Below are 27,085 nucleotides of genomic sequence, written 5' to 3' on the forward strand. Positions count from 1 at the left end.
TATAACTGAATCACTGTGCTGTACACCTGAAACTAACATGACATTGTAAATCAACTATACTTCAATTTTTTAAAAAGATATTAAAAAAGAATTCTAAAAAAATATGTGCCCAGATATGATAGGACACATTTTATTAAAAATCAGAAAAAAAGAATGGGCAATTTTTTTTCCTGCAAAGGACCAGAAGGTAAATCTGGCTTTGCAAGCTGTCCGGTCTCTGTTGCAGGTACTCAGCTCTGCTGTTGAAGCACAGAAGCATCATGGACAATATGTAAACAAATAAGTGTGGTCATGTTCAAATAAAACTTTATTTACAAAAACAGGTGGTTGGCCAGATTTGATCCACAGGCCATAGTTTGCTGACCCCTAGTCTAGAATTCTAGATCTAATCTATCTAGGTTAGATATGGTTATGGTTTTCCCTGCTGGGTGAAATGGTGGTTGTAGTGATCATCATGATTTCATTTGTTGTTGTTGTTGTTGTTTTGCGGTACGCGGGCCTCTCACTGCTGTGGCCTCTCTCGTTGCGGAGCACAGGCTCTGGACGTGCAGGGTCAGCGGCCATGGCTCACGGGCCCAGCCGCTCCACGGCATGTGGGATCTTCCCGGACCAGGGCACGAACCCGCGTCCCCTGCATCGGCAGGTGGACTCTCAACCACTGCGCCACCAGGCAAGCCCTTCATTTTGTTTTTGATTCAGGATCATCTGTTGCACCATCTGATGAGGCAGCCACCACATAGCAGAGTTTAATTACGACACCAACTACATAGAATATGACTGCAACATAAACAAATATACAACTAGTAGAATAAGGAGGGACTGGAAAGTTCACCAAAGTCATAATTCACATTTTCACAGATTAAACCACCAGATAAGATCTTCTTCTTTAAAAAAAAATATTTATTTATTAATTTATTTTTATTTTGGTTGCACCGGGTCTTAGTTGTGGCATTCGGGATCTTTGTTGAGGCGCGCCGGGTCTTTAGTTTTAGCATGCGGGATCTTTCTTTCTTTCTTTTTTTTTTTTTTTTTTAGTTGCGGCATGCGGGCTTCTTAGCTGCAGCATGCATGCGGGATCTAGTTCCCCGACCAGGATAGAACCCAGGCCCCTTGCATTGGGAGCGCAGAGTCTTACACACTGGACCACCAGGGAAGTCCCAAGATCCTCTTCTTGACCTAAGTTATGGTAATAAGACAAGGAGTATAGATGAGGTTGTTACCTTTTGAAATTTTTTGAAGTTTCTCTCACTTTTTTGATAATGTTGAAAATCTGTCTGAGAGATCTTTGGGAATATAAGCTGCTTCAAAGCAAATAGATCTGAAGTTTCTGAGGGAACTGTATTTCAAAAAAACTCCACAAGCCTGGCCTGAATAAATAAGTAAAGCCATAAAACAACACTTGGGTCTCCAACCCTGCACCATCAGGAAGCAGGCTGTCAAAGCTGTATTGTCCCCAAGGAAGGCATGCTCCCACTTCACATATAGCCAGGGAGAAAAATGGCTGAGGGAGGACTTGCCAGAGGGCAGAACCAGGGTAGAAGGAGAACAATGACAAGAGAATTATTCTTGGAGAGCAAAATTGGGTCTAATCTGAGAACTTTCTTCACTGCCCAGAAAGGGTGTCTTTTTTTTACCCACCCCCATTTAACTTTTTGTTTTAATTGAAGTATAATTGACCTACAACACTGTGTTAGTTCCAGGTGCACAACATGGTGATTTGTTATTTCTGTACATTACAAGATGATCACCACAATAAGTCTAGTTACTATCTGTCACTATGCAAAGATATTACATAATTATTGACTGTACTCCTTATGCTGTTCATTTTATCTCTGTGACTCATTTATTTTGTAACTGAAAGATTGTACCTCTTAATCTCACCACCCATTTCATTTATTCCCCCCACCCCGGCAACCACCTGTTTGCTCTCAGTATCTATGAGTCTGTCTCCGTTTTGTTGTTTGTTCATTTGTTGTGGTTTTTTTTTTAGATTCCATATATAAGTGAGATCATACAGTATTTGTTTTTCTCTGACTTATTTCACTTAGCACTATACCCTCTAAGTCCATTCATGCTGTTACAAATGGCAAGTTTTCATTATTTTTTAGGCCGACTAACATTACATTGTGTGTGTGTATGTGGGAGGATATATATATATATATATATATATATATATATATATAGAGAGAGAGAGAGAGAGAGAGAGAGAGAGAGAGAGAGAAATAGATCCAAAACACGACTCAGCAAAATAGTTTATTTCTCGTTCACCTAATAGTCCTGGACAGATATGGTTGATTTACAATGTTGTGTTAGTTGTCTTTTGATAATAGCTACTCTGACAGGTATGAGGTGATACCTCATTGTGGGTTTTTTTTTTAACTGTTAAACTCATTGTGGTTTTTTGTTTTGGGGGGTATTTTTTTGCGGTACACGGGCCTCTCACTGTTGTGGCCTCTCGCATTGCGGAGCACAGGCTCCGGACGCGCAGGCTCAGCGGCCATGACTCACGGTCCCAGCCGCTCCGCGGCATGTGGGATCTTCCCGGACCGGGGCACGAACCCATTTCCCCTGCATTGGCAGGTGGACTCTCAACCACTGCGCCACCAGGGAAGCCCTCACTGTGGTTTTGATTTGCATTTCCCTAATGATTGAGCATCTTTTCATGTGTTTCATCCAGGCTAATTAGAAAAGACTGTGATCCAGATATTGATATGAAATTCAATAATTGAATGGGACTTTTGTCTTCTCCCCTGGGGGAAGGGTGAATATATTTGGTGACCAGAGAGACTGACTGTAACAGGGACCTTGTCTGTCTACCGAAAGCTATTAATCTCTGGGACTACTAGACTAGTTTCCCATATTCCCATTCAATTTGGGTGTAGCCATATGACCAAATTTTCTCCAATGTAATGTGAGTGGAAGCAATATCTACCACTTTCTGGGGGTGGTAGACCACAAGATGAACAGATCCAAGGACCCTGAATGATGGCAATGTAAGAGAGCTTCCTCCCTGACCTGAATATCTGTCCAGGACTATTAGGTGAGCAAGAAATAAACTATTTTGCTGAGTTGTGTTTTGGATCTATTTGTTGCAGTAGTTTAGCCTGCATTAACTGATATACACCCCATGAGTCATGCTTGTTCAACATAATGATTATATTTATACATCCTCTTTAAACGTAATTATTAGTGGTAACATACTAAACATCCTGTAATGAGCCTTGCTTTTTTCATTTAATGTCTTGGAAAGTTTTCCATATTAGTACATTAAAAACTTCATTTTTATATTCTTTCCTTTTTGCTTTTTGACAGCTTAAGTACAATGTTACCTAACCAGTTCCCTACTGATGGACATCTAGGCTTTTTCTAATCTTTAGCTAGTGTTCTATGTTGCAGTTCTTTCAGCTGGTACTCTGCAAATGCAAGGCACAGTTCAGCTTCAGGTCCAGCAGTGTCTGGTTTTACTCTCTGAATTAGGATTTTACTTAGTTTCTTTTAGACAAATTACAAAGCTAATATTTGACCATATTTGACCGTATTTGGCCTACTATTGTAAAATTCAAATAGTTACAAATTCAAATACTTACATTGATGGGAGGAATATAGCATGGTGGTTAGCAGCACGAGTTACAGTCAGACAGCCCTGGGTTCAAATCCCAGCTCTGCTACGTGTAACATGTAACTTAACCTTGGGTAAGTTGCTTAACTACTATAAGCATTAGTTTTCTCACCAGTAAAATGGGGGTTATTTTGAGGATTAAATGATAATGTAAGTGAAGTGCTTAGTGCATGATAACCATCAGTTAATAAGCACTGTAGAATTTTCCTTAATATACAATTTTTTTCTAATTACCAAAGAAAGCAAAAATTAAACCTGAGTCTAAGGTTAGGACATGTATCATAACTATCTTTATTGTTAAGATGGGAAATTGTTTTTTAAAAGATTAAATCATTTTTTCTTTTTCAAAATGATTTTATTTTACATACTTTTCTGTAACTTGCTAGTTTCTTTTTAAATTCTACAACTGACAACTTCCTATGTCAGTAGAAATGTACTGACTTCATTCTTTTTAAAGACTGTGATTTGGGGGGTGGGGGATGATTCATTTTTATTGAGGAGAGAGCCCTCAAATCTTGTGACTATTCATTTGAATTTTGTATCAAACTGTCAGGGTTAGATTGTATTGGGTCCAGTCTGATTCTATATTGCAGGTTCAGGAAATTCAGCCATTGCAGATGCCATAATTAATGTTAAAGCAAACAACACAGAGGCTTCATCAAGTTGGGGAGTGAGAGGGAAGTAGCTACAGAAAACATACACAAACATAAATGCCATTCTCCTAGCACTTGAATTCCAGAAGTGAAACTGGAGGGTTCAACTGTCCATATTAGGAAATGACTGGTTGGTTGATGACCATAGTGTTAAGCTAAGTATTTTGCCCTATTTATTGTAAGGGTAGGAGGAGGCATGAAAGGGAATTGGTCAGGAGGACATTATTAGTAAATCAGTTTTAGTAAAACTAACAGTTTTATAACCACTCTATTCTCTTCCAACCTAATCTCAGTGCAGTTATAAGCATTATAAAATCAAACTTTCACTTTAAGTGGAGAGACTGAAAACTGAGCTCAGTTCTTCAAGATGAAGTTTCTGAAACAGATTCCCAAATGGGGTTATCTCCTATTCCCTGAAATTGCAGCAGAGTTAAGAACCTGTGTTAAGATTGGTTTGAATCCAACAAAGCCTTCAACATGTGCTCTTGCCATAAAGTAGCAAATGAAGGCATGGAGAACAGACAACCTTTTCAACTTCTCTGGCACTGAATATATTTCACCTTAATAAAATGTCAGGAACTCCCATTAAACTATACTTGGTTTCCTTTAGCTCAGATTCAGGATTAACTAGCATTAAGATTGCAATAGAAACACAGCTGTGGTGGACGTGCTGTGTGGGAGCAATAAAGACATGATGAACCCTGGGCCCAAACATCACAAAAGCAAGTGCTCCCCTCCCCATATTTGGGAAATTTCTTTTCCACTGAAGTTTCTTCAGTATACCTTGCATCTTCTGAGCTCATGTTTCCAAGATCCTTGCCTGGTCTCCTCCATAACATCTCTATACTTGTCTTGATTTTTTTCCTTTTAACACAGAAAGGGCAAGAGTCATGGCCAACCTTGACGATAGAAAAATGTATATTACTACTCTTGAGAACTCAACCTTCAGTGCTGGTGCTTGGGAGTAAAGATTTTTGATGGATTAAAGCCCCTGGGCATGTGTAGGTGTCTGTGGACACATTTACAGGAACCAGCTGGATCCACAATTCTCCCAGACAACCAGCCTCACTGGCAGGCCAACTTCAGCTTGGGCACCCTCTCCTGTTAGTCTCACCAGCACCTGATGGTGTCTGGTTTATAACAGCTCTGTTGGACGGGGGGCCACATGGCTCCCAAAGAGCCCTGACGAGAGGCACAGACCTGAGACCAGATGTCTTGTTCTAGGACAGATGGCTTGAATGGCCTCCTGCTCCCTTTTGCTCTGGAAGTCTACAGGACTGCTGAGTGCCAGGGCCACTACAGAAATCTGGGTGGAGCTTTGCAAAGACAGCTTTCAATTAAGTGTCAAGAAGAGTGAAATGATTCAATGTTTTCAAAGATGAACCAATTGCCTTAGAGGTCTGACCTCTTCTATTCCCAGGTGAGGGAAAGAACAACATAGTCCAGTTCACCAAAATGTTGGCAAATCCCAGAATCACAGGGTTGGAAAGGACCTTCGTGGTGAGAGCAGGCTGAAAGGGAATGTGGCAAGAGAGCTGCTTCCTGCAGCGGAAGGCTGCTGCCCACCGCCAGGAGTCCTCAATAACTAGGTGCTGGCAGTTCCTCAGCGTTGACTGGCTTGTGGAGGCTGACACATAACAACTCGAGACATCAGACACCAAATACCAATTATCTGATTTAAAAGATGAACAACAACAACAACAAAAATAAAAAACAGTTCTATGAAATAAAGGACCCAGGAGTCAGCCTGATGGGCATTATGCCCCTCTGTAGGAAAACACATTGGAAACCCAATCAGGCTGCAGGTAACATTACTGGTACATCCATCACCACAACAGCAAGGTCCCTTCAGGAGTGTGTGGACTGGATATACCTGCCTTCAGACCCCTGGCCTTGGACTGTCACATTCTTTCCTTACACACAGTTAATACCATTTACTCATCAGAGGCTTTACACGTGCTAATTGAGGTTCCTGAGTCTATATGTTGATCTCAGAACAAGAATCTTAATCATCTGTTACATTTTAATTTCCTATTACAGTAAAATGTATAGTAACTGCCTCACTGCCCTTCTGCCTTACCTGAAAAACCTCTTGTAGGGCCAATGCAAGTCGAAAATGTAATCACTGTTAATTTCAATGGGAAAACATTTTATACGTTCCAAGTCCCCAAACTGACATCCATTCATGTGAAAACACCAGATCTCTTTAAGATGGACACAATTACATCAATAACTAACATTGGTTATCATAAACACATAAAGGCATTTTCTCTTCATTAATTATTACTAATTACACTATTATTCTATAATATGGCCATTTATCTGTTGTTTCTTAGCTATTATGCCCTGTACTATTTAAGAGTAAATTTATAACAAAACATACATACAAATGATACCCAATATCTATACAATTCAACTTTTATTTTAACAAGAGAAATAAAATCAATGACAACCATGCAAATGATATCACCTTTATTGAACAGTTGAAATAAAATAGACATGATGTAAGATTATCCCTGCTATATTTAAGCAAAACACTAAGAAATGTGATGGGAGAACCTAAGGTAACATGGGCCAGCTATGTGGAGATGATACATGGTGACTCTCTTCTTCAGCTCTAAGAATTACACCAAGTAAATCCAACCTGATAGATGCAAAGAAATGCCTTGGGTATCAGTTATCTTTTATTGCAAAACAAACCACCTCAAAACTTATTGGTTTGACTTTAAAACAATAAACCTAATTTTTCACTGGTATATGGGTTTGTCAATGGGCTTCTTCTGGTCTGGGCCAACAAAGCTGGGCCTAGATGGTCTACAATGGCCTGGCTCACATGTCTGATGGTTGGCAGGCTAGCTGGTCTAAGGAGCCACATATATGTCTGGCAGTTGCTTAGATGTCAGTTGGGGTGGTGACCACATGTCTTTCATCATTCATCAGGTTAGCCAGGAGTTTTTCACAAGGTGGTGGAAGAGTTCTCAGCAGCAAGAGAGAGCAAGCCATATCTGTAAGCACTTTTTAAGACTTCTAGTATTAGAAGACTGCTAATATCCCATCGAACAAAGCAAGTCACATAGCCAAACCTAGAATCAAAAAATGGAGAAACAGACTCCACCTCTCGATGGGAGAAGCTGAAAATACTATGGCTATTCTGTTCAATGTACTACACCTTGGAAGCCAAAGTAGTGAGATTAAATGATATTCCTTGTAACCAGAATATCTCAGGATTTAAACACATTACTATGAAAGGGGAGGGGGGTGTTTCTGTTTCAACTACTGAGGTTATCTAGTAAGTCTGCCCTCTTGGGTCCTCTACTACATGTGAGGCAAGGAAATAAAACCAAAGAGGTATGCAGAGGCTAGGGCTCTGCAGGCCACATGAAGGAATTTAGGTCTTGATCCCAAGGGTAATGGGAAGCCATAGAGCATTTTAAGGAGAGAGATAAGATCACTTGGGCTGCAATGAGGGCAGTAATTCTAGAAGCTTTGCCAGGAAGGGGAATCTTGAGATAAGGCTTTAGTCACAGAATATGGGGTCAAAGGAAAGGGGTTTTTTTTGTTTTTGTTTTTTCAAAGCAAAAGATGGTTGAAACTGATGGAAGGATCCAATATTGCAAGAGGTTAAAGGGAGAACCCTGAGAACTGGGAAAGGAAACTTAAGCATGCATGGAAAGTTTGGTTTAAAAAAATTATCATACAGGGCTTCCCTGGTGGCGCAGTGGTTGAGAGTCTGCCTGCCGATGCAGGGGACGTGGGTTCGTGCCCTGGTCCGGGAAGATCCCACATGCCGCAGAGCGGCTGGGCCCGTGAGCCATGGCCACTGAGCCTGCGTGTCCAGAGCCTGTGCTCTGCAACGGGAGAGGCTACAACAGTGAGAGGCCCGCGTACCGCAAAAAAAAAAAATTATCATACAATAAAATTGATTGTATTTTTCTCATACAGTTCTATGGATTTTAACACATGTATAGACTCATGTAACTACCACCACAGTCACAACACAGAAGAGTTCCATCATCCCCAAACCCTTCTTTTTGCTATCCCTTTATAGTCACTCCTCCATCCCTAATTCCTAGCAACCACTGACTTATTCTCCATTACTATAGTCTTAATATTTTCAAGATTTTCATTTTGAGACTAGCTTCCTTCATTCAGCATAATGCCTTTATTGTTATGTTGTTATAATGCCAAGTTGTTGGGTGTATCAATACTTCTTTCCTTTTTATTGCTAAGTAGTATTCCATTGGGGTCAGCTTCTGATAGAATTCCCCAGGTAGTAGTGATATCACTATTCTACCAGTTACTTGGGGCAAAAACCTTGATCACCCTTGACTCTCTTCTCTAACCTATATATAACCCATTAGTAAATCCTGTGGCTTTACTTTCAAAATACACCTGAAATCTGACCAGTTCTTACCACCTCCAATGCTGTCATCTAGTTCAGGCCACCATCATCTTCTGCCAGGACTAGTGCTTCCTCTCTTACTTCACTACCCTCATTGTCTATTCTCCATACAACAGCTAGAAAGAAACTTTTATTTTTTCATTTATTTATTTTTGGCCATGTGGCATACGGGATCTTAGTTCCCCAACCGGGGATCAAATCCATGTCCCCTGCAGTGGAAGCTCAGAGCCCTAACCACTGGACTGCCAGGGAATTCCCTCAAATGAAACTTTTAGAAACTTAAATCTGATCAAGTTGCTCTTGTGCTCAAAACTATTCAGTGGTTTAAGTGGTAACAATCCGAAGTTGTCACCATGGCCTACAAAGTCCCACATGACTGGGCCCCTGGCTACCTCTCTGATGTCATCTCCTACCACTCTCCCCCCACTCACTCTGTATCAGCTATAGTGGTCTCCTTGCTAATTCTACAGCATGTCAAGCACACTCCTGCCTCAGAGCATTTGAATTTGCTGTCTCCTCTGTCTGGAACATACTTTCCCTAGTTATCCACATGGCTTACCCCCATCAAGTCAATTCCAGTTTCTGCTTAAGTGTCCCTTATCAATGAGTCTTTCTCTGACTAATGTCTAAAATAGCAGCCATCTGAGACCAATGTCTAACCCTTACCCTGCTTTGTTCTTCTTAGAATACATATATATATACATATGTATAAAAACAAATATATATGTATTGTTTTTCTGTCTCCCCACATCAGGAAGATCCTTGAAGACAAGGAATTTTTTTGTTCATTGCTCAACAAGCACCTAGATGAGTACATGAGTGCCTCATCTGGCATACAGTGGGAGTTCAATGAATTTTTTTGGCCACACCACACAGCATGAAGGATCTTAGTTCCCCGACCAGGGATGGAACCCATGCCCTCTGCAGTGGAAATATGGGTTCTTAACCATTGGACTGCCAACGAAGTCCCTCAATGAATAGTTTTGACTGAGTAACTTATAGGAGGGAAGGACAGATGGGAACACATGTAGATTTTAGGGCATTCTACATTTTCTATTACTTATACAGTAAGATAATCAGGGGAAGGGGTACGGAAAGCATAGGGCATTAGAGACTTGCCAATAGTGGAGAGTAGGTTAACTAGAAAAATATAATGAAATTTCCAGACACTGTTCAAAGCCCATTTAAGGCTGACATTATTATATTTAGTGATGCCAATCTGTTCAGCAGGACAATTTACTATGACAAGGTACAGGCATTGAGAAGCATGTTAGTCCACCCACGGTGGAGGACTTAGTTGGGGAAAAGAGGAGTGTTGGGGCAGGCTTAAGAGTAAGTAAGAGGGGGATTGTAATGATGTACCATTGACTCTAAGATGGATAAGGAGGGAACTGAAGAATGAGAATTAAGTATAAGTTTTCAACTGAAGAATGAGAATTAAGTAGAAGCTTTCAACAGATTGGAGGTTCTGATAAAGTAAAAAAGACAGTTATGGTGAAGTTCTTAAGCAGTCAAGCTAAAGGTTATCAGGCTGTGGTTGGACAGAGGGATATTAGAACTACTGATTCATAACACGATAGGGTTTCTTGTGACAAGGTCCAGGTTTTTGACTGGGATTGGGAGGTTGATGTAAGAGATGAGGCCTGCATGTTAAATGAGTTGTCCACAGTGACTCTGAATTTATCAAGGTGGAAGATGGTTAGAGAAGAGAAAGTAAGACAACGACCTGGATGCACATATTAGCAGATCATCTCTACAGAGGCGGTTAAATGGGTGGCAAAGTCTTACAAGTAAGCGTCAGAGAAGCAAGGGCTTTTACAAGAGGTGACAATATATGGCACCTTGCTCCCACTTTTGGAACCTGGGAAGCGAGAATACTAACCCATGTGAGGGAGCTCCAGGGGACGCAGCATCCTCAGAGAACAGAGAAAAGCTGATCTGGAAGCGGGAATCTCAGACGAAGATCGGTTTGAAGGTAGGAGGTTGGGAAGGGGACCGAAGCAGCAGAAAACCTTGACACTCCTTGTCCTTTATTTACCTTCCTCTCAACCTACCGCCCGCCCACGATACGCCAACCTCCACAACTAGAAAACACTAAGAGTGTAAGCAGACCGGCTCTTTTCAACTCCCCGCGGAAGTACTCACACCGGAACTCCTCCATGTCTGCGCTTCCCCATTGGAGGAAGCTTCCGCCAGCTTCTACTCACTTCCGCCCACGACTCAGTTGGGCGGGGCTTTCCCTAGAAATCACTTCCGCCCGACCCCGCCCCTCGTTCCCTTTTTGGCCGTTTCCGGCATCAGGCCCCGCCCTATACCGTGTGGCCCCGCCCCTTCCCGCCCCGGGCCGGCAACCCGGCCCCGCGGCGCCGCTTCCGGTGCGGGCCCCGCCCCGGCTGTGGCCCCCGGCTGCGGAGAAGTCCGAAACGCAGCTGCCGCGCCGGGGCCTGAGTGGCTGCCTCTTCCACCGCTGGCGGACCCAGAGCGCCCCGTACAGGTAAGGCGCGCGGGGCCCAACTCCCTCAGCCTCGGCGGGAGCGAGGGCTGTGGCAGGTGGAGGGGACGGCGGAGTAGGAGGAGAGGCAGGTGTGTAGGGGAAGACGTGAAGACGTGAAGACGCGGGCCAGAGGAGCACGGGGGCCAAGAAGGAAAAGTGAGAGCGCTGGGAGGAGCCCGGAGGCGCCCTCGCCCATTAGGGTGATATGAGATAAAGGGATGGGAAGAGTGAGGGGGCCCCTGGGAACTGAGAGGGCTAGAATAGGTGGGGTTGGGACAATCTAAGAAAAGCTGGCGGATTGGCTTGGAGGGCTCAGTAGAGGTAAAAGTGATAGAGTTGGGTTGTGGGGGTATAAAGAATGGCGGGGGGTGGAGGTATGGGGCTTAAAGGGGGCTGAGGCCAGAGGGATCCGGCAGCGAAGGTAGAGGGAGGGAATGGTGGGCGAGGCCGGCTTCAAAGGTGCAAGGAGTCCGTTGCGCCGGGCTTAGAGGTTCGGGAACTTTAGGGGAGATGGGGGAGTGAGCCCTGTGAAGGGATGGAGTGGTTTAGATTTATGAGACCTAAGTTTTCTAAAAGTAGGCAGGTGGTATTGTTGTTTGGATCAACTAGCTGCTTAGGGACAGGGGAGAGATAGGCTCTTTGGGGGATGGTGTGTGTATCGAGTTGTAGAACTGAGTCATCTCAGTCTTAACTAAAGAGGCTGTGAGACACCACCCCCTCTGCTGGGGACAGCATACAGAGAAGATGGTGCCACAAAATGAGAAACAGTTGTTCAATGACTGGCAAGACTTGGATGAAAAATTATCCCGCTTGTTATTGATTGATGTTATAGTGTTGTAAGGAGCATTAAAATAACCACCGAATTATTTTCTTTATTCTTTGGTTTACTTTTCTTTGATGCAAATTGTTTTTATTTTAAATGAACACTTTTGGCAACTGGATTTAATGTGGGTGTAAATCTTTTCATGCTTTGTTACACTATAAAAAGGACTATAGCAGAATGAAAGTATTGCTTCCGGCATAACTCACACTTTCTAAAGTACCAAGAGAGGAAGTAAAGGGAGTTAAGAGGCAAATTGGAATTTGAATCTTTCACAGAATGCAAAAGACAAAAGCAGTGCTTCTAAGATTAAACAGAAAATGAGAATTTTAAAATTTCTACTTTTTTGCCTAACTTTAAAAGTCGTACCTTTTTTCTCTAACCCGGTTTTTTAAAAATGCCTAAATCCAAACAGTTTTTATTGCTAGGAGTGTGATTACTTCCCCATGAATTTTTGAAGATACCTAGATACTTAAGTTTTGGGTTTTTTTTTTTTTTTTAATCTTTCTACCCAGTCCTAAAACAGTGGAACAACGCAAATATCAAGTCCCAACCTGTGCAGTGCAGCTTCTTCTTTCATGTGATGACAACATTGTACGCCATGTTGCAAGTCCTGTTAACCTAAAATTTGCCCATGCATAGTAATCCATTCAGTTATGGAGACTTGCTGAGGAAGCATAACTCAAGTGAGGTTTGCTGGGGATGGGGGCCTGGAAAGGAGGAAAGAAAGGGGGGTTGGTTAGAGGAGGAGAGGGTGTGAAAGGGGTGTGTGTTTGGAGACTGATTGGTAAGAATGCTGATAAACCTGCCCCCAGAATACTTTTGGCCTGAAAGCCTTTTCTTTTTGTATTCGTCATAGAATGTCATAGAAGTGAATCAGAAAGAAAGGGGATGTGAAGAGATTTACTAGGCTGTTTATAAAAAAGAAGCTTTGCCTCGTTTAGACAATATTGATACCTGTTTCCAATTAATTACCTTAAAAATCTCCAGAGGAATTCCCGCCTGTTTGTTTTTTGAGTGCCGATTGCAATTTGAAACTCTTGCCTCCTTGCGTGTTTCTTTCTCTCATGTTGTTGAAATTGGATTCTTTTTGAGGCTATAATGTCTGGTTAGCATTGGCTCAGCCCACTCAAAAAGCAGGCTTGGCAATTTGATCTGGGAAATTTTAAAAGTTTAAACCTAAGAGCAAGTTTGCTAGGTTATGCTTTTCTATGAGAGAAATCTTGCCCTCTGCCTGATAGCTCTGTGTCTTGCTTAGATGGTAATATCTTTCTCTGATGGGCCTGGGAACCTAAGCAATATTCTCTTTCTTGTAGGCAGGCCCTTCTTTCCCTTTTTTTAAATTGTGGTTTTCATACTCACAACCTCTGTACAGTGCAAACCCAGTTGCTTTTTCAGTAATAAACAGATTAATGTTTGATAATGTTGAGGAAGAGAGATCAGAACACAGATGTTTGCAGACTCAATGTCATCTGGATATACTTCACTTTAAACCCACAGTAGTCCACCACAGCTGAGATTCATCCTGTATTTATTTCTCCTCTTAAATCCTGTTCCTCTTCTGCATACTTTTCCTTAACCAACTCCCACCACCCCCTACCCCGCTCTACCCCCATCTCAAACTCCCACCACTTACTCATCTTAAAACTCAGGTTTACGGGCATATGTTTAATGCTCAGAACTCATGCCCTTTACTGGAGAAAAGAAAACCTTTTTATACCTGCTTTACATTGTTGGTTTTTTTTTTTTTCCTTTTTCTTTTCTTCTTCTTTGTGGTTTCTATTAATCACTTAGAGTTTACACCCAGTGTGCCTGCCGGGCTGTGCCCAGGTTCAGAGCCATGCCAATCGGTGGGTGAAGCTTGAGGCAGTGATGGAGCCACTGCAGCCTCAGCAGAAGCAGCAGCAGCAGCCGCCGCCGCCACAGCAGCAGCCACCGCCACAGCAGCAGCAGCCGCCGCCGCCACAGCCACCACACCTGCCTCCTCTGCAGATGGATGCCAGAGAGAAGCAGGTTCAGCAGATGAGAGAAACCCCGTTCTTGTATGCCCAGAAGCTGGTCACACAGCAGACTCACCTTTCTGCCACACCTGGGAGGCCTTCTTGCAGCCCTGCCCTGGGTCCATTAGCCAGAGTTCCACCAGCCCCAGCAGTGGCCCGAGTGTTTGAACGGAGCAAGGTGAACTCAGAGCCTGAGGAAGAGGAAGGAGGTTTGGAAGATGAGGATGGGGATGATGAAGTTGCAGAGGTGGCTGAGAAAGAGACCCAGGCTGCTTCAAAATATTTTCATGTGCAGAAGGTGGCTCGCCAAGACCCCAGAGCAGCACCCGTATCTGGTCTGCTTCCAGCGTCAGGGCTCCCACCACATGGACAGCAAGCTAAAGAAGACCATACCAAAGATGCTCCTAAGGCCTCAGCTTCAGTCTCCACAGCAGGGCAGCCGGGCTGGAATCTGGATGAGCAGCTCAAGCAGGTCAGTCTTTCTGGTATGGGGGCGTTATTTGTTCTCCCTAAAGGCTAGCCAGGGAGAGGTACTGGACTGCCAGGGTCTGTGCCAGTCTGTGCCTTCTCAGCCTACTTCAGTGACCAGCAGCCTAGACATGAATAGACTGAGTTTTTTCCTCATAGTTGTTTTCTTGATTAGAGCAGTGAAATGTGTAAGTTACTCCTAATATAGATTGTTCCAAGTTTAATATGAAAGACTGTAAGTACAGTCTTTTTTTTTTAAAGGAAGAATGAGGTTGCAACAGTTATGAGGGATATCTAAAAATGAGATGTGTGGCTCTAATTTCAGTTTTTCTAGTAGTAGTTTGATAAGAGAACAGTCTTGCCTAACACAGTGTCTTAGCTCCAGGCTAACCCAGGATCATGCTTTTTAAGGTCAGTTTTGTTGTTTTGCTGCTAAACATAGCTGATGAGAACCTTTTGCATTGTGTATATTTTCCAGCAAAGAGCCTTTAGACATGATTTCATTTCACCCTTATATCACCTCCTTTGAAACAGGGAAGAGTAGACCTCACAATTCCCTTTTTATTTTTTACTTTTTTTTTGCTGTGCTGTGCGGCTTGCAGGATCTTAGTTCCCTGACCAGGGATTGAACCCAGGCCATGGCAGTGAAAGTGCGGATTCCTAACCACTAGACCTCCAGGGAATCCTTCACAATTCCCTTTTGAGCCAAGGCAAGCTTCAGTGATTCCCAAACATGGCGGAGCATCAGAGTCATCTAGGGAGTTTTTAAAAATATAGATTCCAGGGTCCTAATGAATTATCCTAGGGATAGAGCCTAAGGAGTCTGTGTTCTTTGCCTTCTAATTCTTCTTGTCTTTCTGACTTGCCATGCCGCTTTTCTTCACCCGAAGAATGGGAGTGATGATCCGTTCTTCCAGGCTAAGTGACTTGTTGGTGATTAGGCAGGGAGTTCATAATAAAGCTGGTAATATTTGGGTACTGCCCATAAGCACATACACTTCATGTGGTCCAGTGGTGCTATTTAGAAATTAGTTGTGAAGGGCTATGGATTTACACAGGGCATCCGAGAAGTCATATGAGAAAGGTCCTTTGCAAACTGAAAACTCAGCGTCTTTCTATCAAGGCACCCTGCCTATGCAGTTGATCTGAGTTTCATAGTAGCAGTGTTTGTAGTAGATCCCAGAGCCAGCAAAGTGGGGTTCAAATCCCATCTCTTCCATCTGTTACCCTTGTGATCCTTTGGTAGGGCTCTTAATTCCTTTGAGCCCTCTGTGAAATCAAAATAACGAAGCCTACCTCCAAGGATGTTGTGAGGATTAACAGAACCAGCATGTGGTGGGAAGTAGTGCTCCAGGTGCTCTTTCATGCAAACAGTGCCATCCTCTGCTGCATCCACACAGACATGCTCGGAAGCAGGGGAGACGCTGAGATGCACAGAGGTTTTCCCTCAGATCACCAGGGAGGTAGTGGCAGAGCTCGGACTAGGATCAGAGAATGAATGCCAGCTTCCCCGACAGCAGCAGCCTGGCCGCCAGCCCAGATCCGCCTCCCGGCTGATTGCTTTGGTTTAGCAAAACATCTGTGACTTGCCGGCAGCCCCCGCACTGCTGTGTGGTTGGCAGAGTTCCATGCTGGCCGCTGAGTCAGCTCCTAGTGGGATCCCGCCCTGACAGCACTGGGAAAGTTCAGGCCCGAGGTGGCTGGGCTACCCCCGCCTTGGCAGCTGGCCAGCCTCTGCGTGTGTGCGGTCTTTCCTAGAAAGTACAGCCTCGTGCGAGGAACAAGTGGAGCTCCAGAGCCTGTCTGTCTTCAGGAAGTGCAGCAGGTGTTGAGGTCAAGCCATTAGAGCTTTGAAAAAAGACACTCTGCAGAAGTGGCTTGTGCATGCACACATGTGTGCACCATGCAGGCACCCAACACTGGTTCTAGACAGCATCAGCCCCATGGCTACACAGCTCAGTGCTTGGGAGGCTGGCTGTTGGCTTCTGAAACCCTTTGAGTTCATTTTAAGTTTCCGAGGCATACTCACTAATTATAGACTGCCTGGCAGAGCACCTGCCAGAATGTTTTTAAATGCCAGTGTAGCTGAGGCCTAATCTCGCACCCTAAATTTACCTTCCCGCTGGATTTGGAGATCAAGAGCTGGGTTAGGGGGTCACTGGATAATGACGACTTTAAACCTTAGATGTGTACCTCCTTTTCTCCTTTTGAATTTAATTTTTCAAGATTGATTTGGTCTGTGCTCTCCTCCTTTATCTAATCCTTCTCCTAACAGTGGTAAATAATGTGCTTGGGGATTTTTTAAATGTTTTAGTTGTGCTTTGGAAGGGGCACTAAAAAAAATAATATCCCAATGGAGAGCCTTTAGAAACTACTACAAACTGTGAGACTAGCTTTTTAAAAAAATTATTCAAAGTCTTTTGTTTCTTATGCAGTTAACTTCCAGAGAGCGCAAAAAGATCTTATTAATGGGTGACAGTGTCCATTTTGTTCTTTTACATAACAAACTTTTACAGAGGCTTCTTTAGGCCAGGCCTCTGTTCCAGGGGCTAAGGCATGCTTCTCCCTTGAAGATCTCACCAGCTAGGTTTAGCAGAGGCAGTGTGGTAACTCAAGGGGGATTGAGTCTTGGGTTGCAACAATTTTACTCTGTCCTGACTCAGTTAAAGCCCAACTGTCCAGTCTGAGCTATGCTGCAGATATTTTAAATCAGAGTTTTGTTTCAGATATTCATACACCAAGATAAAGTTGATTTTGTCTACAGCATAGCTAACATAGCTTGGTAAATCAACGGAAATACTCAAAAGTATTTACAAGATTTGGGACTGGTGTGGGGGCTGCAGTGGGCATCTGCCAACTGCAAAGCAAAATTTGGAATGCTTAAGGGCTCCACAGATTATCTTTTGTTTCTGAAATCACATTCTTGTAACATGTAAAATCAAAATTATTTCACGTTTTCTCCTTGAAGAAACTCTTAGAAAGTAATATGCTTCTCAAGGCCTGGATTGTTAGAAAGAGTGTGGCATCCTCTGACACCAGAGCGATGGGAAGATGGATAATGCCATTGAGCCAAGATTCTAAAACCCATCAGATTTCGATGGGCAGAGTAAATAATTGTAAAACAAGACAACAGAGAGCTGAGTGTCCCTTCTCTCAAGGGAGATCAGTAGAAGCCTGTCAACATACAACCAGCTAGGGGTGTTGCTGGCCTGTTAGGGGTGGTCTTCTGTCCTTCTGGAAAGAGAGCAGTTCAGGCAGTGCAGGCTTTGTCTGTCTTGAGCCCATTAATGGAGCCAATTTTCCAGAAGGGCATAGACTTCTTCCCGTAGGATAGGAAGATGAATGAAGGCTTAATGGGCATATGAGAGCCAGAGAGTGTGTCTGATTTTCTGTATACTTTGGCAGTCTCTTGGATTACTGAGTGTGAGAAGGAGGAAGGTTGACTGACTGCTTGGTCTCCAGAATCCATTACCAAGAGTTCTGCTAAGTAGTGAGGTGTGGCCTCTTTGGCTAGGCCTACTTTTCTGGGTACGTACTGCATGTCTTTGGAACATTTGATGCTTTTAGTAAAGATTGTGCAGACTAGTACCTGAAAATAAATAAGATCATGAGCTTTCTCCACTTTCTTTGTAGGTCTTCTTTGCATGGCCTTAGCTCCAATATTCATAGTGGAATCCATCTAGATCAGTGTTTCCCAATTGGAGGTGATCTACCCAACCCCTCCTTCTCCCAAGGGATGTTTGGCAAAGTCGAGAGATATGTTTAGTTGTCATGACTGGGGCAAGTGGAGCTGTGCTGCTGACATTGCGTGGGTGGAGGCCAGGGATACTACTAAATGTCCTGCAATGCATAGGACAGTCCCCCACAACAAAGAATTATCTGGTCCCCAAATGTCAGTAGCGCCAAGGTTGAGAAACCCTGCTTTAGACTGTGTAATTAGAACGAGAACATATGCTGTGCTTTCATCAGACACTGCCCTAGACATTTCCTTTGTGTTTTGGTCCTGGTAACTGAAGTGTTTGGCAACCTTGAGTTTTCTTCACTTCTGTTTTCAGTATGCGTGTTGAGTTTGTGTCTTCTCCTGTCATCATCTGGGTGAGCAGACTGTCCATCACTTGGGGGAGGATTGGGACCTAGAACTTGCGCTCTCTTAATTTGGCTCTGTCAGTGGTTCTTCAGCCCAGTGTTCCATGATATCTAAGATGTCAATGGTGATTTGTGAGAGTGCTTGGTCGCCCTTCTAGACTTTAACCCCCAAAGGTCAAGGCATAAATACTCAGCAAACTTGTTATGTAGTAAAAGATGTAATTATTAAGTCAGCATTGGTTTTGGAGCCAAAAGATGTGGATTTAGATCCTAACTCCACCACTTGCTTGCTATAGTGCTTGGCACAGATGTCCTACCCTACCTTTCTGAACCCATGCATACATCTCTCCCAGAGGATGATAATCCTCTCTTACCATCCTCAGGGAGCAATTTTAAAGATATTACAAAAATGGAAGAAGAAAATGAATGTGAAAGATCTTTGTAAAATGTATACCATTAGGCAAAGATTAGGTTGAATTGTCATTAGCACCTAAATACTTTTTGAAGCTGTAATTTTTCAGTTTTTACTATCTTTGTAGGGTAAGACGTTCCATAAATCTTAGTGCTCTAAAGCAACTCCTTTTCAAGTTTTCTACAGCTGTGACCAAACTCTGGTATTCTAGGGTTCTCTGAAGCATTTCAGGATTATGTGAGTTAAAGCCATTGCACTCTTGAAGCTGCTTCTTTCCATATTAGAATAGGGATATTTCTCCTTTAGGTAGAAGTATGCTTTGTTTATGTTGAATTCTTATAAATACATGATTAGGGACTTAACTTGGGTCTTTACCTTTCTTAGCAAAGACTAATCCCTCCATGTGTGTCCCAGATCCCATGCCCTCCTAATTTTCAGGGGCCTGCTTCATCAGTGAACCCATTTCCCTGACTCTTGGGACTCTCTTTTGAAGTTTATTCCACACTAACACATGTTCTACTATCCCCCCATTTTTTTTTTTTTTTTTTTGCGGTACACGGGCCTCTCACTGTTGCGGCCTCTCCCGTCGCGGAGCACAGGCTCCGGACACACAGGCTCAGTGGCCATGGCTCACGGGCCCAGCCGCTCCGCAGCATGTGGGATCTTTCTGGACCAGGGCACGAACCCGTGTCCCCTGCATTGGCAGGAGGACTCTCAACCACTGCGCCACCAGGGAAGCCCTCCCCCAATTTTTTTTTTTTTTAAAGTCTCCTTTTAATAAATAAATCTGCCTGATTTGATTGCTACCAGGAAATGAGAAGTCACTTTTTATTTTTTTTAATTTAAATTTAATTTTTTTTTGGCCACGACACTTGGCTTGTGGGATCTTAGTTCCCTGACCAGGGATCGAACCCGACCTTCTGCAGTGAAAGCATGGAGTCCTAACCACTGGACTGCCAGGAAATTCCCAAGAAATCAGTTTTTAAAAACTTTCCCTTAACTGCACATCTCTTTCCAACATGTTCTGTAGTCCTGACTATCCGCGCACTTCCCACAACAAAGCCTCTCGGAAATCGTTTGCACTCCGTACCTCCACTTTGTCACCTTCTACTTACTCCTCAACACACTTCAGTCTGGCCTCTATCTCTTCCATGTCCCTGAAGTTCCTCTTGGTAAGGCCTCCTAGTGATCACCATGTTTCCAAGCCCCACCTGCTCTCACCTCATTTGATTTCTCTGCAGTATTGAATTCAGTAGACTCCTCTCCTTGAAACATTTCCTTTTCTTCCTTTCTGTAGCCCCTCCATTGGCTTATTTTCTTTAACCTCTTTCTCTTCTTCTATCTAACCTGTAAAGCTCCAGGTTCCCCAGGGCTCAGTTTTAAACCCTCTTCTTTATATGCTTTCCCTGGGCAATTTCTTTTACTTTCATGGCTTTAAGTACTATCCACAAGCCACTGACTCCAGTGTGCATTGTTTGAGCCCATGTTTCCATTCTGAGTTCAATGGATATATTCCCAACTACCTTCTTGGGATGTTTTACTTAGATGTTTTACTGGCACCTCACATTTAGTACATATAACTCTTAATTTCCAACCTACTCCCACACAATTATTTCCTCTATTTTCCTTCTCTGTAAAGGGCATTTCTACCCACTTGGTCATTCATATCAGAAACCTTAGAGCTGACTATCTTTGTATACCTCCTACTCTGTCATTTCATCTGGTAATGTCCAGTTCATCACCAATTCTTATCAGTTCTCCCATCTAAATATCTAGAATCCTGCCACTTCTCTTCTCCACCATCACCTCCTTAATCCACGCTTCTTACTTACTGTTGTAACTATCAACAAGTTTCTGTGTCTACCCTCCTCCATTCTCATTCTCCACACAGCAGCTAGAGTGATCTTCTAAAAACCAAATCAGATTATGTCACTACTTTAATGCCCTCGAAGTTTGTCATCAGTTGCTCTAATTGTAAAACCCCAAATCTGCATAATCTGATCCCTGCCTGCTTCTCCAGTCTCATTTTTGCCAGTATCCTGACCTATCACTGTACTCCAGTCACCCTGGCCTTTGTATATGCTAGTCCTGCCTAAAACACTCCTTCAGGCTCTTACCCCAGTTTCCATTTTCACCTTAAACATCACTTTCTCAGAGGCACTGTCTTCACCTTTAGTGTAGGTCATGTTACAGCATACCTTGGAGATACGGCGGATTTGGTTGTGTATATCACAAAGTAAGTCACATGAATTTTTTGGTTTCCCAGTGCATGTAAAAGTTATGTTTACATTATACTGTAGTCTAGTAAGTGTGCAATAGCATTATATCTAGAAAAACAGTGTACATACCTTAATTTTAAAATGCTTTATTGATAAAGCATACTAACCATTATCTGAGCCTTCAGCAAATTGTAATCTTTTTGTGATAGTAACATCAAAGATCACTGATCACAGATCACTATAACAAATATAATAATAATGAAAAAGTTTGAAATATTTTGAGAATTACCAAAATGTGACACAGAGACATGAAAGTGAGCAGATGCTACTGGAAAAATAGCACCAATAAGAGTGCTCCAGGGAGGTTGACTCGGTGCTTTGTGACAACCTGGAGGAATGGGACAAGGAGGGTGGGAGGGAGGCTCAAGAGGGAGGGGATATGGGGATGTATGTATACTTATAGCTGATTCACTTTGTTGTACAGCAGAAACTAACACAACATTGTAAAGCAACTATACTCCAATAAAGATAAAAATTTTAAAAATTGGTGTACTCAACACAGGGTTGTCACACACCTTCAGTTTCTAAAAACAATGAAGTACCTGCAAAGCACAGTAAAGCAAAACACAATAAAATGAGGTATGCCTGTATATGTTGTCACTGAACATTATACTTTGTGTGGTTTATTTGTTTGATATGAGTCTTGTATTAGATGGTAAGCTCTAAGAGGATGGGGACCTTGTCTGTTTTGCTTATCATTGTGTCCCAGCACCCAGCAGAATAATGTCAGATAATAGGCGCTGCATAAATATTTGTTTCTTCTGCTTTCTTTTAATTTGCCCTGTTTTTTTTTTTATGTGAAGAGCACCACTTCATTTCTTTAAAAAAATGTGTTTTTTTTTAAGAACAGTTTTAGGTCACAGCAAAATTGAGCAGAAACTACAGTGATTTCCCATATACTCTCTGCCCCCACGCATGCATCGCCTCCCCCCTATCAAAATCTGCACCAGAGTGCTGCATTTGTTATAGTCGATGAAGCAACACTGAACCATCATCACCCAAAGTCCATAGTTTACATTGGGGTTCACTCTTGTTGTTGTGGGTTTTGACAAATGTATAATGACATGAATCTACCATTATAGTAACATACAGAGCAGTTTGGTTGCCCTAAAAATCCTCTGTGCTCCAGCTATTCATACCAACCTTTTCAAATTGGCTTCTTTCACTTAGTAATACGCATTTCAGTTTCCTCCATGTCTTTTCATGGCTTGATAGCTCATTTCTTTTTAACACCAAATAATATTCCATTGTCTGGATGTGCCACAGTCTGTTTATCCATTCAGCTACTGAAGGACATTTTGGTTGCTTCTAAGTTTTGGCATGTATGAATAAAGCTACCATAAACATCTGTGTACAGGATTTTGTTAGACATAATTTTGAACCCATTTGTGTAAATAACAAGGAACATGATTTCTGGATTGTATTCAACGAGTATCTTTAGTTTTATAAGAAACTGCCAAACTGTCTTCCAGAGTGGCTGTACCATTTTGCATTCCTACCAACAATGAGTGAGAGTTCCTGTTACTCCACATCCTTGCCAGCATGTCGTGGTGTTAGTTTGGGGGATTTTGGTCATTTTTTTAAACTTGAATTTTCATTGAGATAATTGTATATTCACGTGCAGTTCTAAGAAATAATTTAGAGAGATTCCTGTACACTTTGTCCAGTTTCCCCCAATGGTAACATTTCATAAAACTGTAGTATACTGTGACAGCCTGAATATTGACATTGATACGATCCACTGATCTTATTTAGATTTCCTAAATTTTACTTGTACTCTGTGTGTCTGTCCTGTTTTTAAGCCTATTTAGTTGTATGTTTAACACATCTGAAATTCTTTTTACTTAACAAATGAATTTCAAGCTGCAGATTTCTCTCAAAGTTGCTCTTTTGCTGTATCCCACAAGTTTTGATATGCAGTGCTTCCCTAAACATTTCAAAATTTCAGTTGTGGTTGATTCTTTTTTTTTTTTTTTTTTTTTTCGGTATGTGGGCCTCTCACTGTCGCGGCCTCTCCCGTTGCGGAGCACAGGCTCCATGGCCATGGCTCACGGGCCCAGCCGCTCCACGGCATATGGGATCTTCCCGGACCGGGGCACGAACCCGTGTCCCCTGCATCGGCAGGCGGACTCCCAACCACTGCGCCACCAGGGAAGCCCTGTGGTTGATTCTTTAACCCATGAGTTGTTCAAAAATAGTTTTTTAGTTTTCGAATATGTAGGTTTTTATCTTTTTACAAAATATTATAGCTTATAATTAAGCTCTAACCATCGTTGTTAGAGAACTGGTGCGTTATCAGTTTTCTGGAATTTGTTGTGATATCCTTTGTGTTGGCCTTGTGTATGATCAGTTTCTATAAATTCTCCATATGTGCTTGGAAAGAATGTATATTCTGTATTTAATAGAGGTGGGGTTGTATATCTGTATGTTGGATCAAGCTTTTTAATTGTGTTATTCAGATCTTCCTTACTAAGTTTGTTTGTCTGTCTTTTTTATTAGGTTAATTTAATCCATATAGTTATTAGAACTGGTGATACATTTGGACGTATTTCTGCCCTCTAACTTTGGATTTCCAGTTTAACCATACTTTTTCTTTGCTTCTTGTTTTCTCCTTTCCTGTCTTTTGGTCATTTGATTGAATATTCTTTTCTTTTTAAAAATAACCTTAATTAATTAATTTTTGGCTGTGTCGGATCTTCGTTGCTCTGCGCAGGCTTTCTCTAGTTGGGGCGAGCGGGGGCTACTCTTCTTTGTGGTACACAGGCTTCTCACTGTGGTGGCTTCTCTTGTTGTGGAGCACGGGCTGTAGGTGCACGGGCTTCAGTAGTTGTGGCACGCAGGCTCAGTAGTTGTGGCTCGCAGACTCTAGAGTGCAGGCTCAGTTGTTGTGGTGCAGCAGGCTTGGTTGTTCCACGGCATGTGGGATCCTCCCGAACCAGGGCTCGAACCCGCGTCCCCTGCACTGGCAAGCAGATTCTTCTTTGTTGTTGTTGTTGATCTTTTTGCAGGTGGATTTTTTTTTTTTTTTTTTTTTTTTTTTGCGGTACGAGGGCCTCTCACTGTTGTGGCCTCTCCCGTTGCGGAGCACAGGCTCCGGACATGCAGGCTCAGCAGCCATGGCTCACAGGCCCAGCCGTTCCGCGGCATGTGGGATCTTCCCGGACCAGGGCACGAACCCGTGTCCCCTGCATCGGCAGGCGGACTCTCAACCACTGCACCACCAGGGAAGCCCTTGCAGGTGGATTTTTAACCACTGTCTCTTTCTCCTTTACTGGCTTAGAAGTTATGCTTTTTGTTTCTATTCTTTTGTTGATTAGATTTAGACTTTCATTACTGACTTTTTATACTGCTTTCTTTTTTATTAATTAATTAATTTATTTATTTATTTGACTGCACTGGGTCTTAATTGTGGCACTCGGGTTCTTTGTTGCCGTGTGCGGGATCTTCGTTACGGTGTTGCGGCACGTAGGATCTAGTTCCCTGACCAGGGATCGAACCCAGGCCCACTGCATTGGGAACGTGGAGTTTTAACCACTGGACCATCAGGGAAGTCCCCTACACTACTTTTAAACAATATTAGGATCTCAGAAATTCTAATGTAGCTTCTGCCTCTCCACTTCCATCATCCAATATTCCAATTTGTTTTACCCCCACCCCCAAATTAGGGTGTTTTTTTTTTTCCCCTACCAGTCAATAGTTATTTAAACTTCCCAACAAGTTTATCCATCTTTTTTTTCACCATTACTTCTTATATCCCATTCTTTCCCTTTGGGTTCAGTCTTCTTCCTTTTTTAGTAACTCTTTTAGCAGAGATTTGTATATAGTAAACTCAGTCTTGGTATGCCTGAAAAAATTTTTTTAAATGAACGTCTTTCTTGGGACTTCCCTGGTGGTGCAATGGTTAAGAATCTGCCTACCTGTGCAGGGGACACAGGTTCAATCCCTTGTCTGGGAAGATCCCACAGGTCGCAGAGCAACTTAGGCTGTGTGCCACAACTACTGAGCCTGTGCTCTAGAGCCTGCGATCCACAACTCCTGAGCCCACGTGCTGCAATTACTGAAGCCCACGTGCCTAGAGCCCGTGCTCCGCAACAGCAGAAGCCACCGCAATGAGAAGCCCGCGCACCACAATGAAGAGTAGCCACCGCTCGCCACAACTAGAGAAAGCTCGTGCGCAGCAACAAAGACCCAATGCAGCCAATAAATAAAAATAAAATTAATAAAAAATAAAAATAAAATAAATGTATGTATTTCTTTATCTTGCCCTTATTCTTGTATGATTGTTCATAGCTTTAGATTCTAGATTGACCATTATTCATCTTAATGCTTTGAAGATATGATTCCATTTGTCTCCTAGCAACTATTTTTGCTGTTGAGAAGTCTATTATCAGTTTAATTGTCACTGTTGTGAATCTTTTTTTCCTCTTTCGTGGTGTTAAAATTTTTACTGAGTCTCCTATTTTGCACTTGTACTAGTGTTCTGGGTTTGAACATATTTTTATTTACCCCACTTGGGCCTTGATCTGCTCCTTCAACCTGATTTGTATCATTTTTTTTTCTTAGCTGCTATTTTTCCTTGACCACTATTCTTTTACTCTTTTTTTTTTTTTGGTGGCCTCTCCCATTGCGGAGCACAGGCTCTGGATGCGCAGGCTCAGCAGCCATGGCTCACGGGCCCAGCCACTCCACAGCATGTGGGATCCTCCTGGACCGGGGCACGAACCTGCGTCCCCTGCATCGGCAGGCGGACTCTCAACCACTGCGCCGCCAGGGAAGCCCTTTTAAAAAATATATATATATATATATATATATATATTTATTTATGTATGTATATGGCTATGTTGGGTCTTAGTTGCAGCACACGGGCTCTTCGTTGTGGCACGCAGTCCTCTCTCTAGTTGTGGTGTGTGCGGGCTCCAGAGTGCGTGAGCTCAGTAGTTGCACCCTGTGGGCTTAGTTGTCCCACAGCATGTGGGATCTTAGTTCCCTGACCAGGGATCAAACCCATGTCCCCTGCACTGGAGGGTGGACTCTTAACCACTGGACCACCAGTGAAGTCCCTTGACCACTATTGTAATAGAAGTATTTGAACCTGCTCATTTAGCCTTCTTTGTATCCTTTCTTATATAACCTTATCTCTTTATGTCTTTCTTCTGCATTCTGGGATATTTTCACATTCTGTTTTCCAGTTTCTAATTCTCTCTTCAACTCTGTCTATATACTTAATCACTTTTTAAAAAGTTTCTCTTAATATTGTGTTTTAATATCTGTTCTTTTTTGGTTTTAAAAAATCTGCCTCTTCTTACCATGTGGTTTCTATTTCTTCCTTTAGCTCTTTGAACATCTTTAACTTTAAAAAAAAAACTTTATATGGACTTGTTAAAGCTCTTTATTATGGGAATTTCATATAAACAAAAGAAGAGAATGGTAATGAACCACCTGTGTCCTTTGCCCAGCTTTTAGCAGTTACCAACCAACATTCTGCCATTGTTTAAACATGCTTGTTTTTGTTTTTTTAATAAATTTATTTATTTTATTTATTTATTTTTGGCTGTGTTGGGTCTTTGTTGCTGCACACGGGCTTTCTCTAGTTGCGGCGAGCAGGCGCTACTCTTTGCAGTGCGCAGGCTTCTCGTTGGCGGTGGCTTCTCGTTGCAGTGCGCAGGCTTCTTGTTGTGGTGGCTTCTCTTGTTGCAGAGCACGGGCTCTAGGTGCATGGGCTTCGGTAGTTGTAGCATGCAGGCTCAGTATTTATGGCTTGCAGACTCTAGAGCACAGGCTCTGTAGTTGTGGCACACGGGCTTAGTTGCTCCACAGCATGTGGGATCTTGCCGGCCATGGCTCGAGCCTGT

At 42.7% G+C, this 27,085-nt stretch overlaps 1 protein-coding gene across 3 annotated transcripts in view; it reads left to right on the plus strand.

Annotated features, from left to right (window-relative positions):
• Nucleotides 1–11,016: 11,016 nt before the first annotated feature.
• Nucleotides 11,017–27,085, plus strand: part of ARID3B (AT-rich interaction domain 3B) — a 53,184-nt gene continuing 37,115 nt past the window's right edge. For 2 of the 3 annotated variants that reach the window (XM_067029344.1, XM_067029345.1), the window contains exons 1-2: nt 11,044–11,168; nt 13,783–14,460. In XM_067029344.1, the coding sequence (XP_066885445.1) occupies nt 13,861–14,460 (600 nt within the window). In that variant the 5' untranslated portion in view covers nt 11,044–11,168; nt 13,783–13,860. Of the gene's footprint in view, nt 11,169–13,782; nt 14,461–27,085 lie in introns of all 3 variants that reach the window. The other variant, XM_059058648.2, reaches the window with a different exon arrangement.

The sequence above is a fragment of the Kogia breviceps genome, chromosome 3 (genome assembly GCF_026419965.1).
Source record: "Kogia breviceps isolate mKogBre1 chromosome 3, mKogBre1 haplotype 1, whole genome shotgun sequence".
Classification (NCBI taxonomy): Eukaryota; Metazoa; Chordata; class Mammalia; order Artiodactyla; family Physeteridae; genus Kogia; species Kogia breviceps.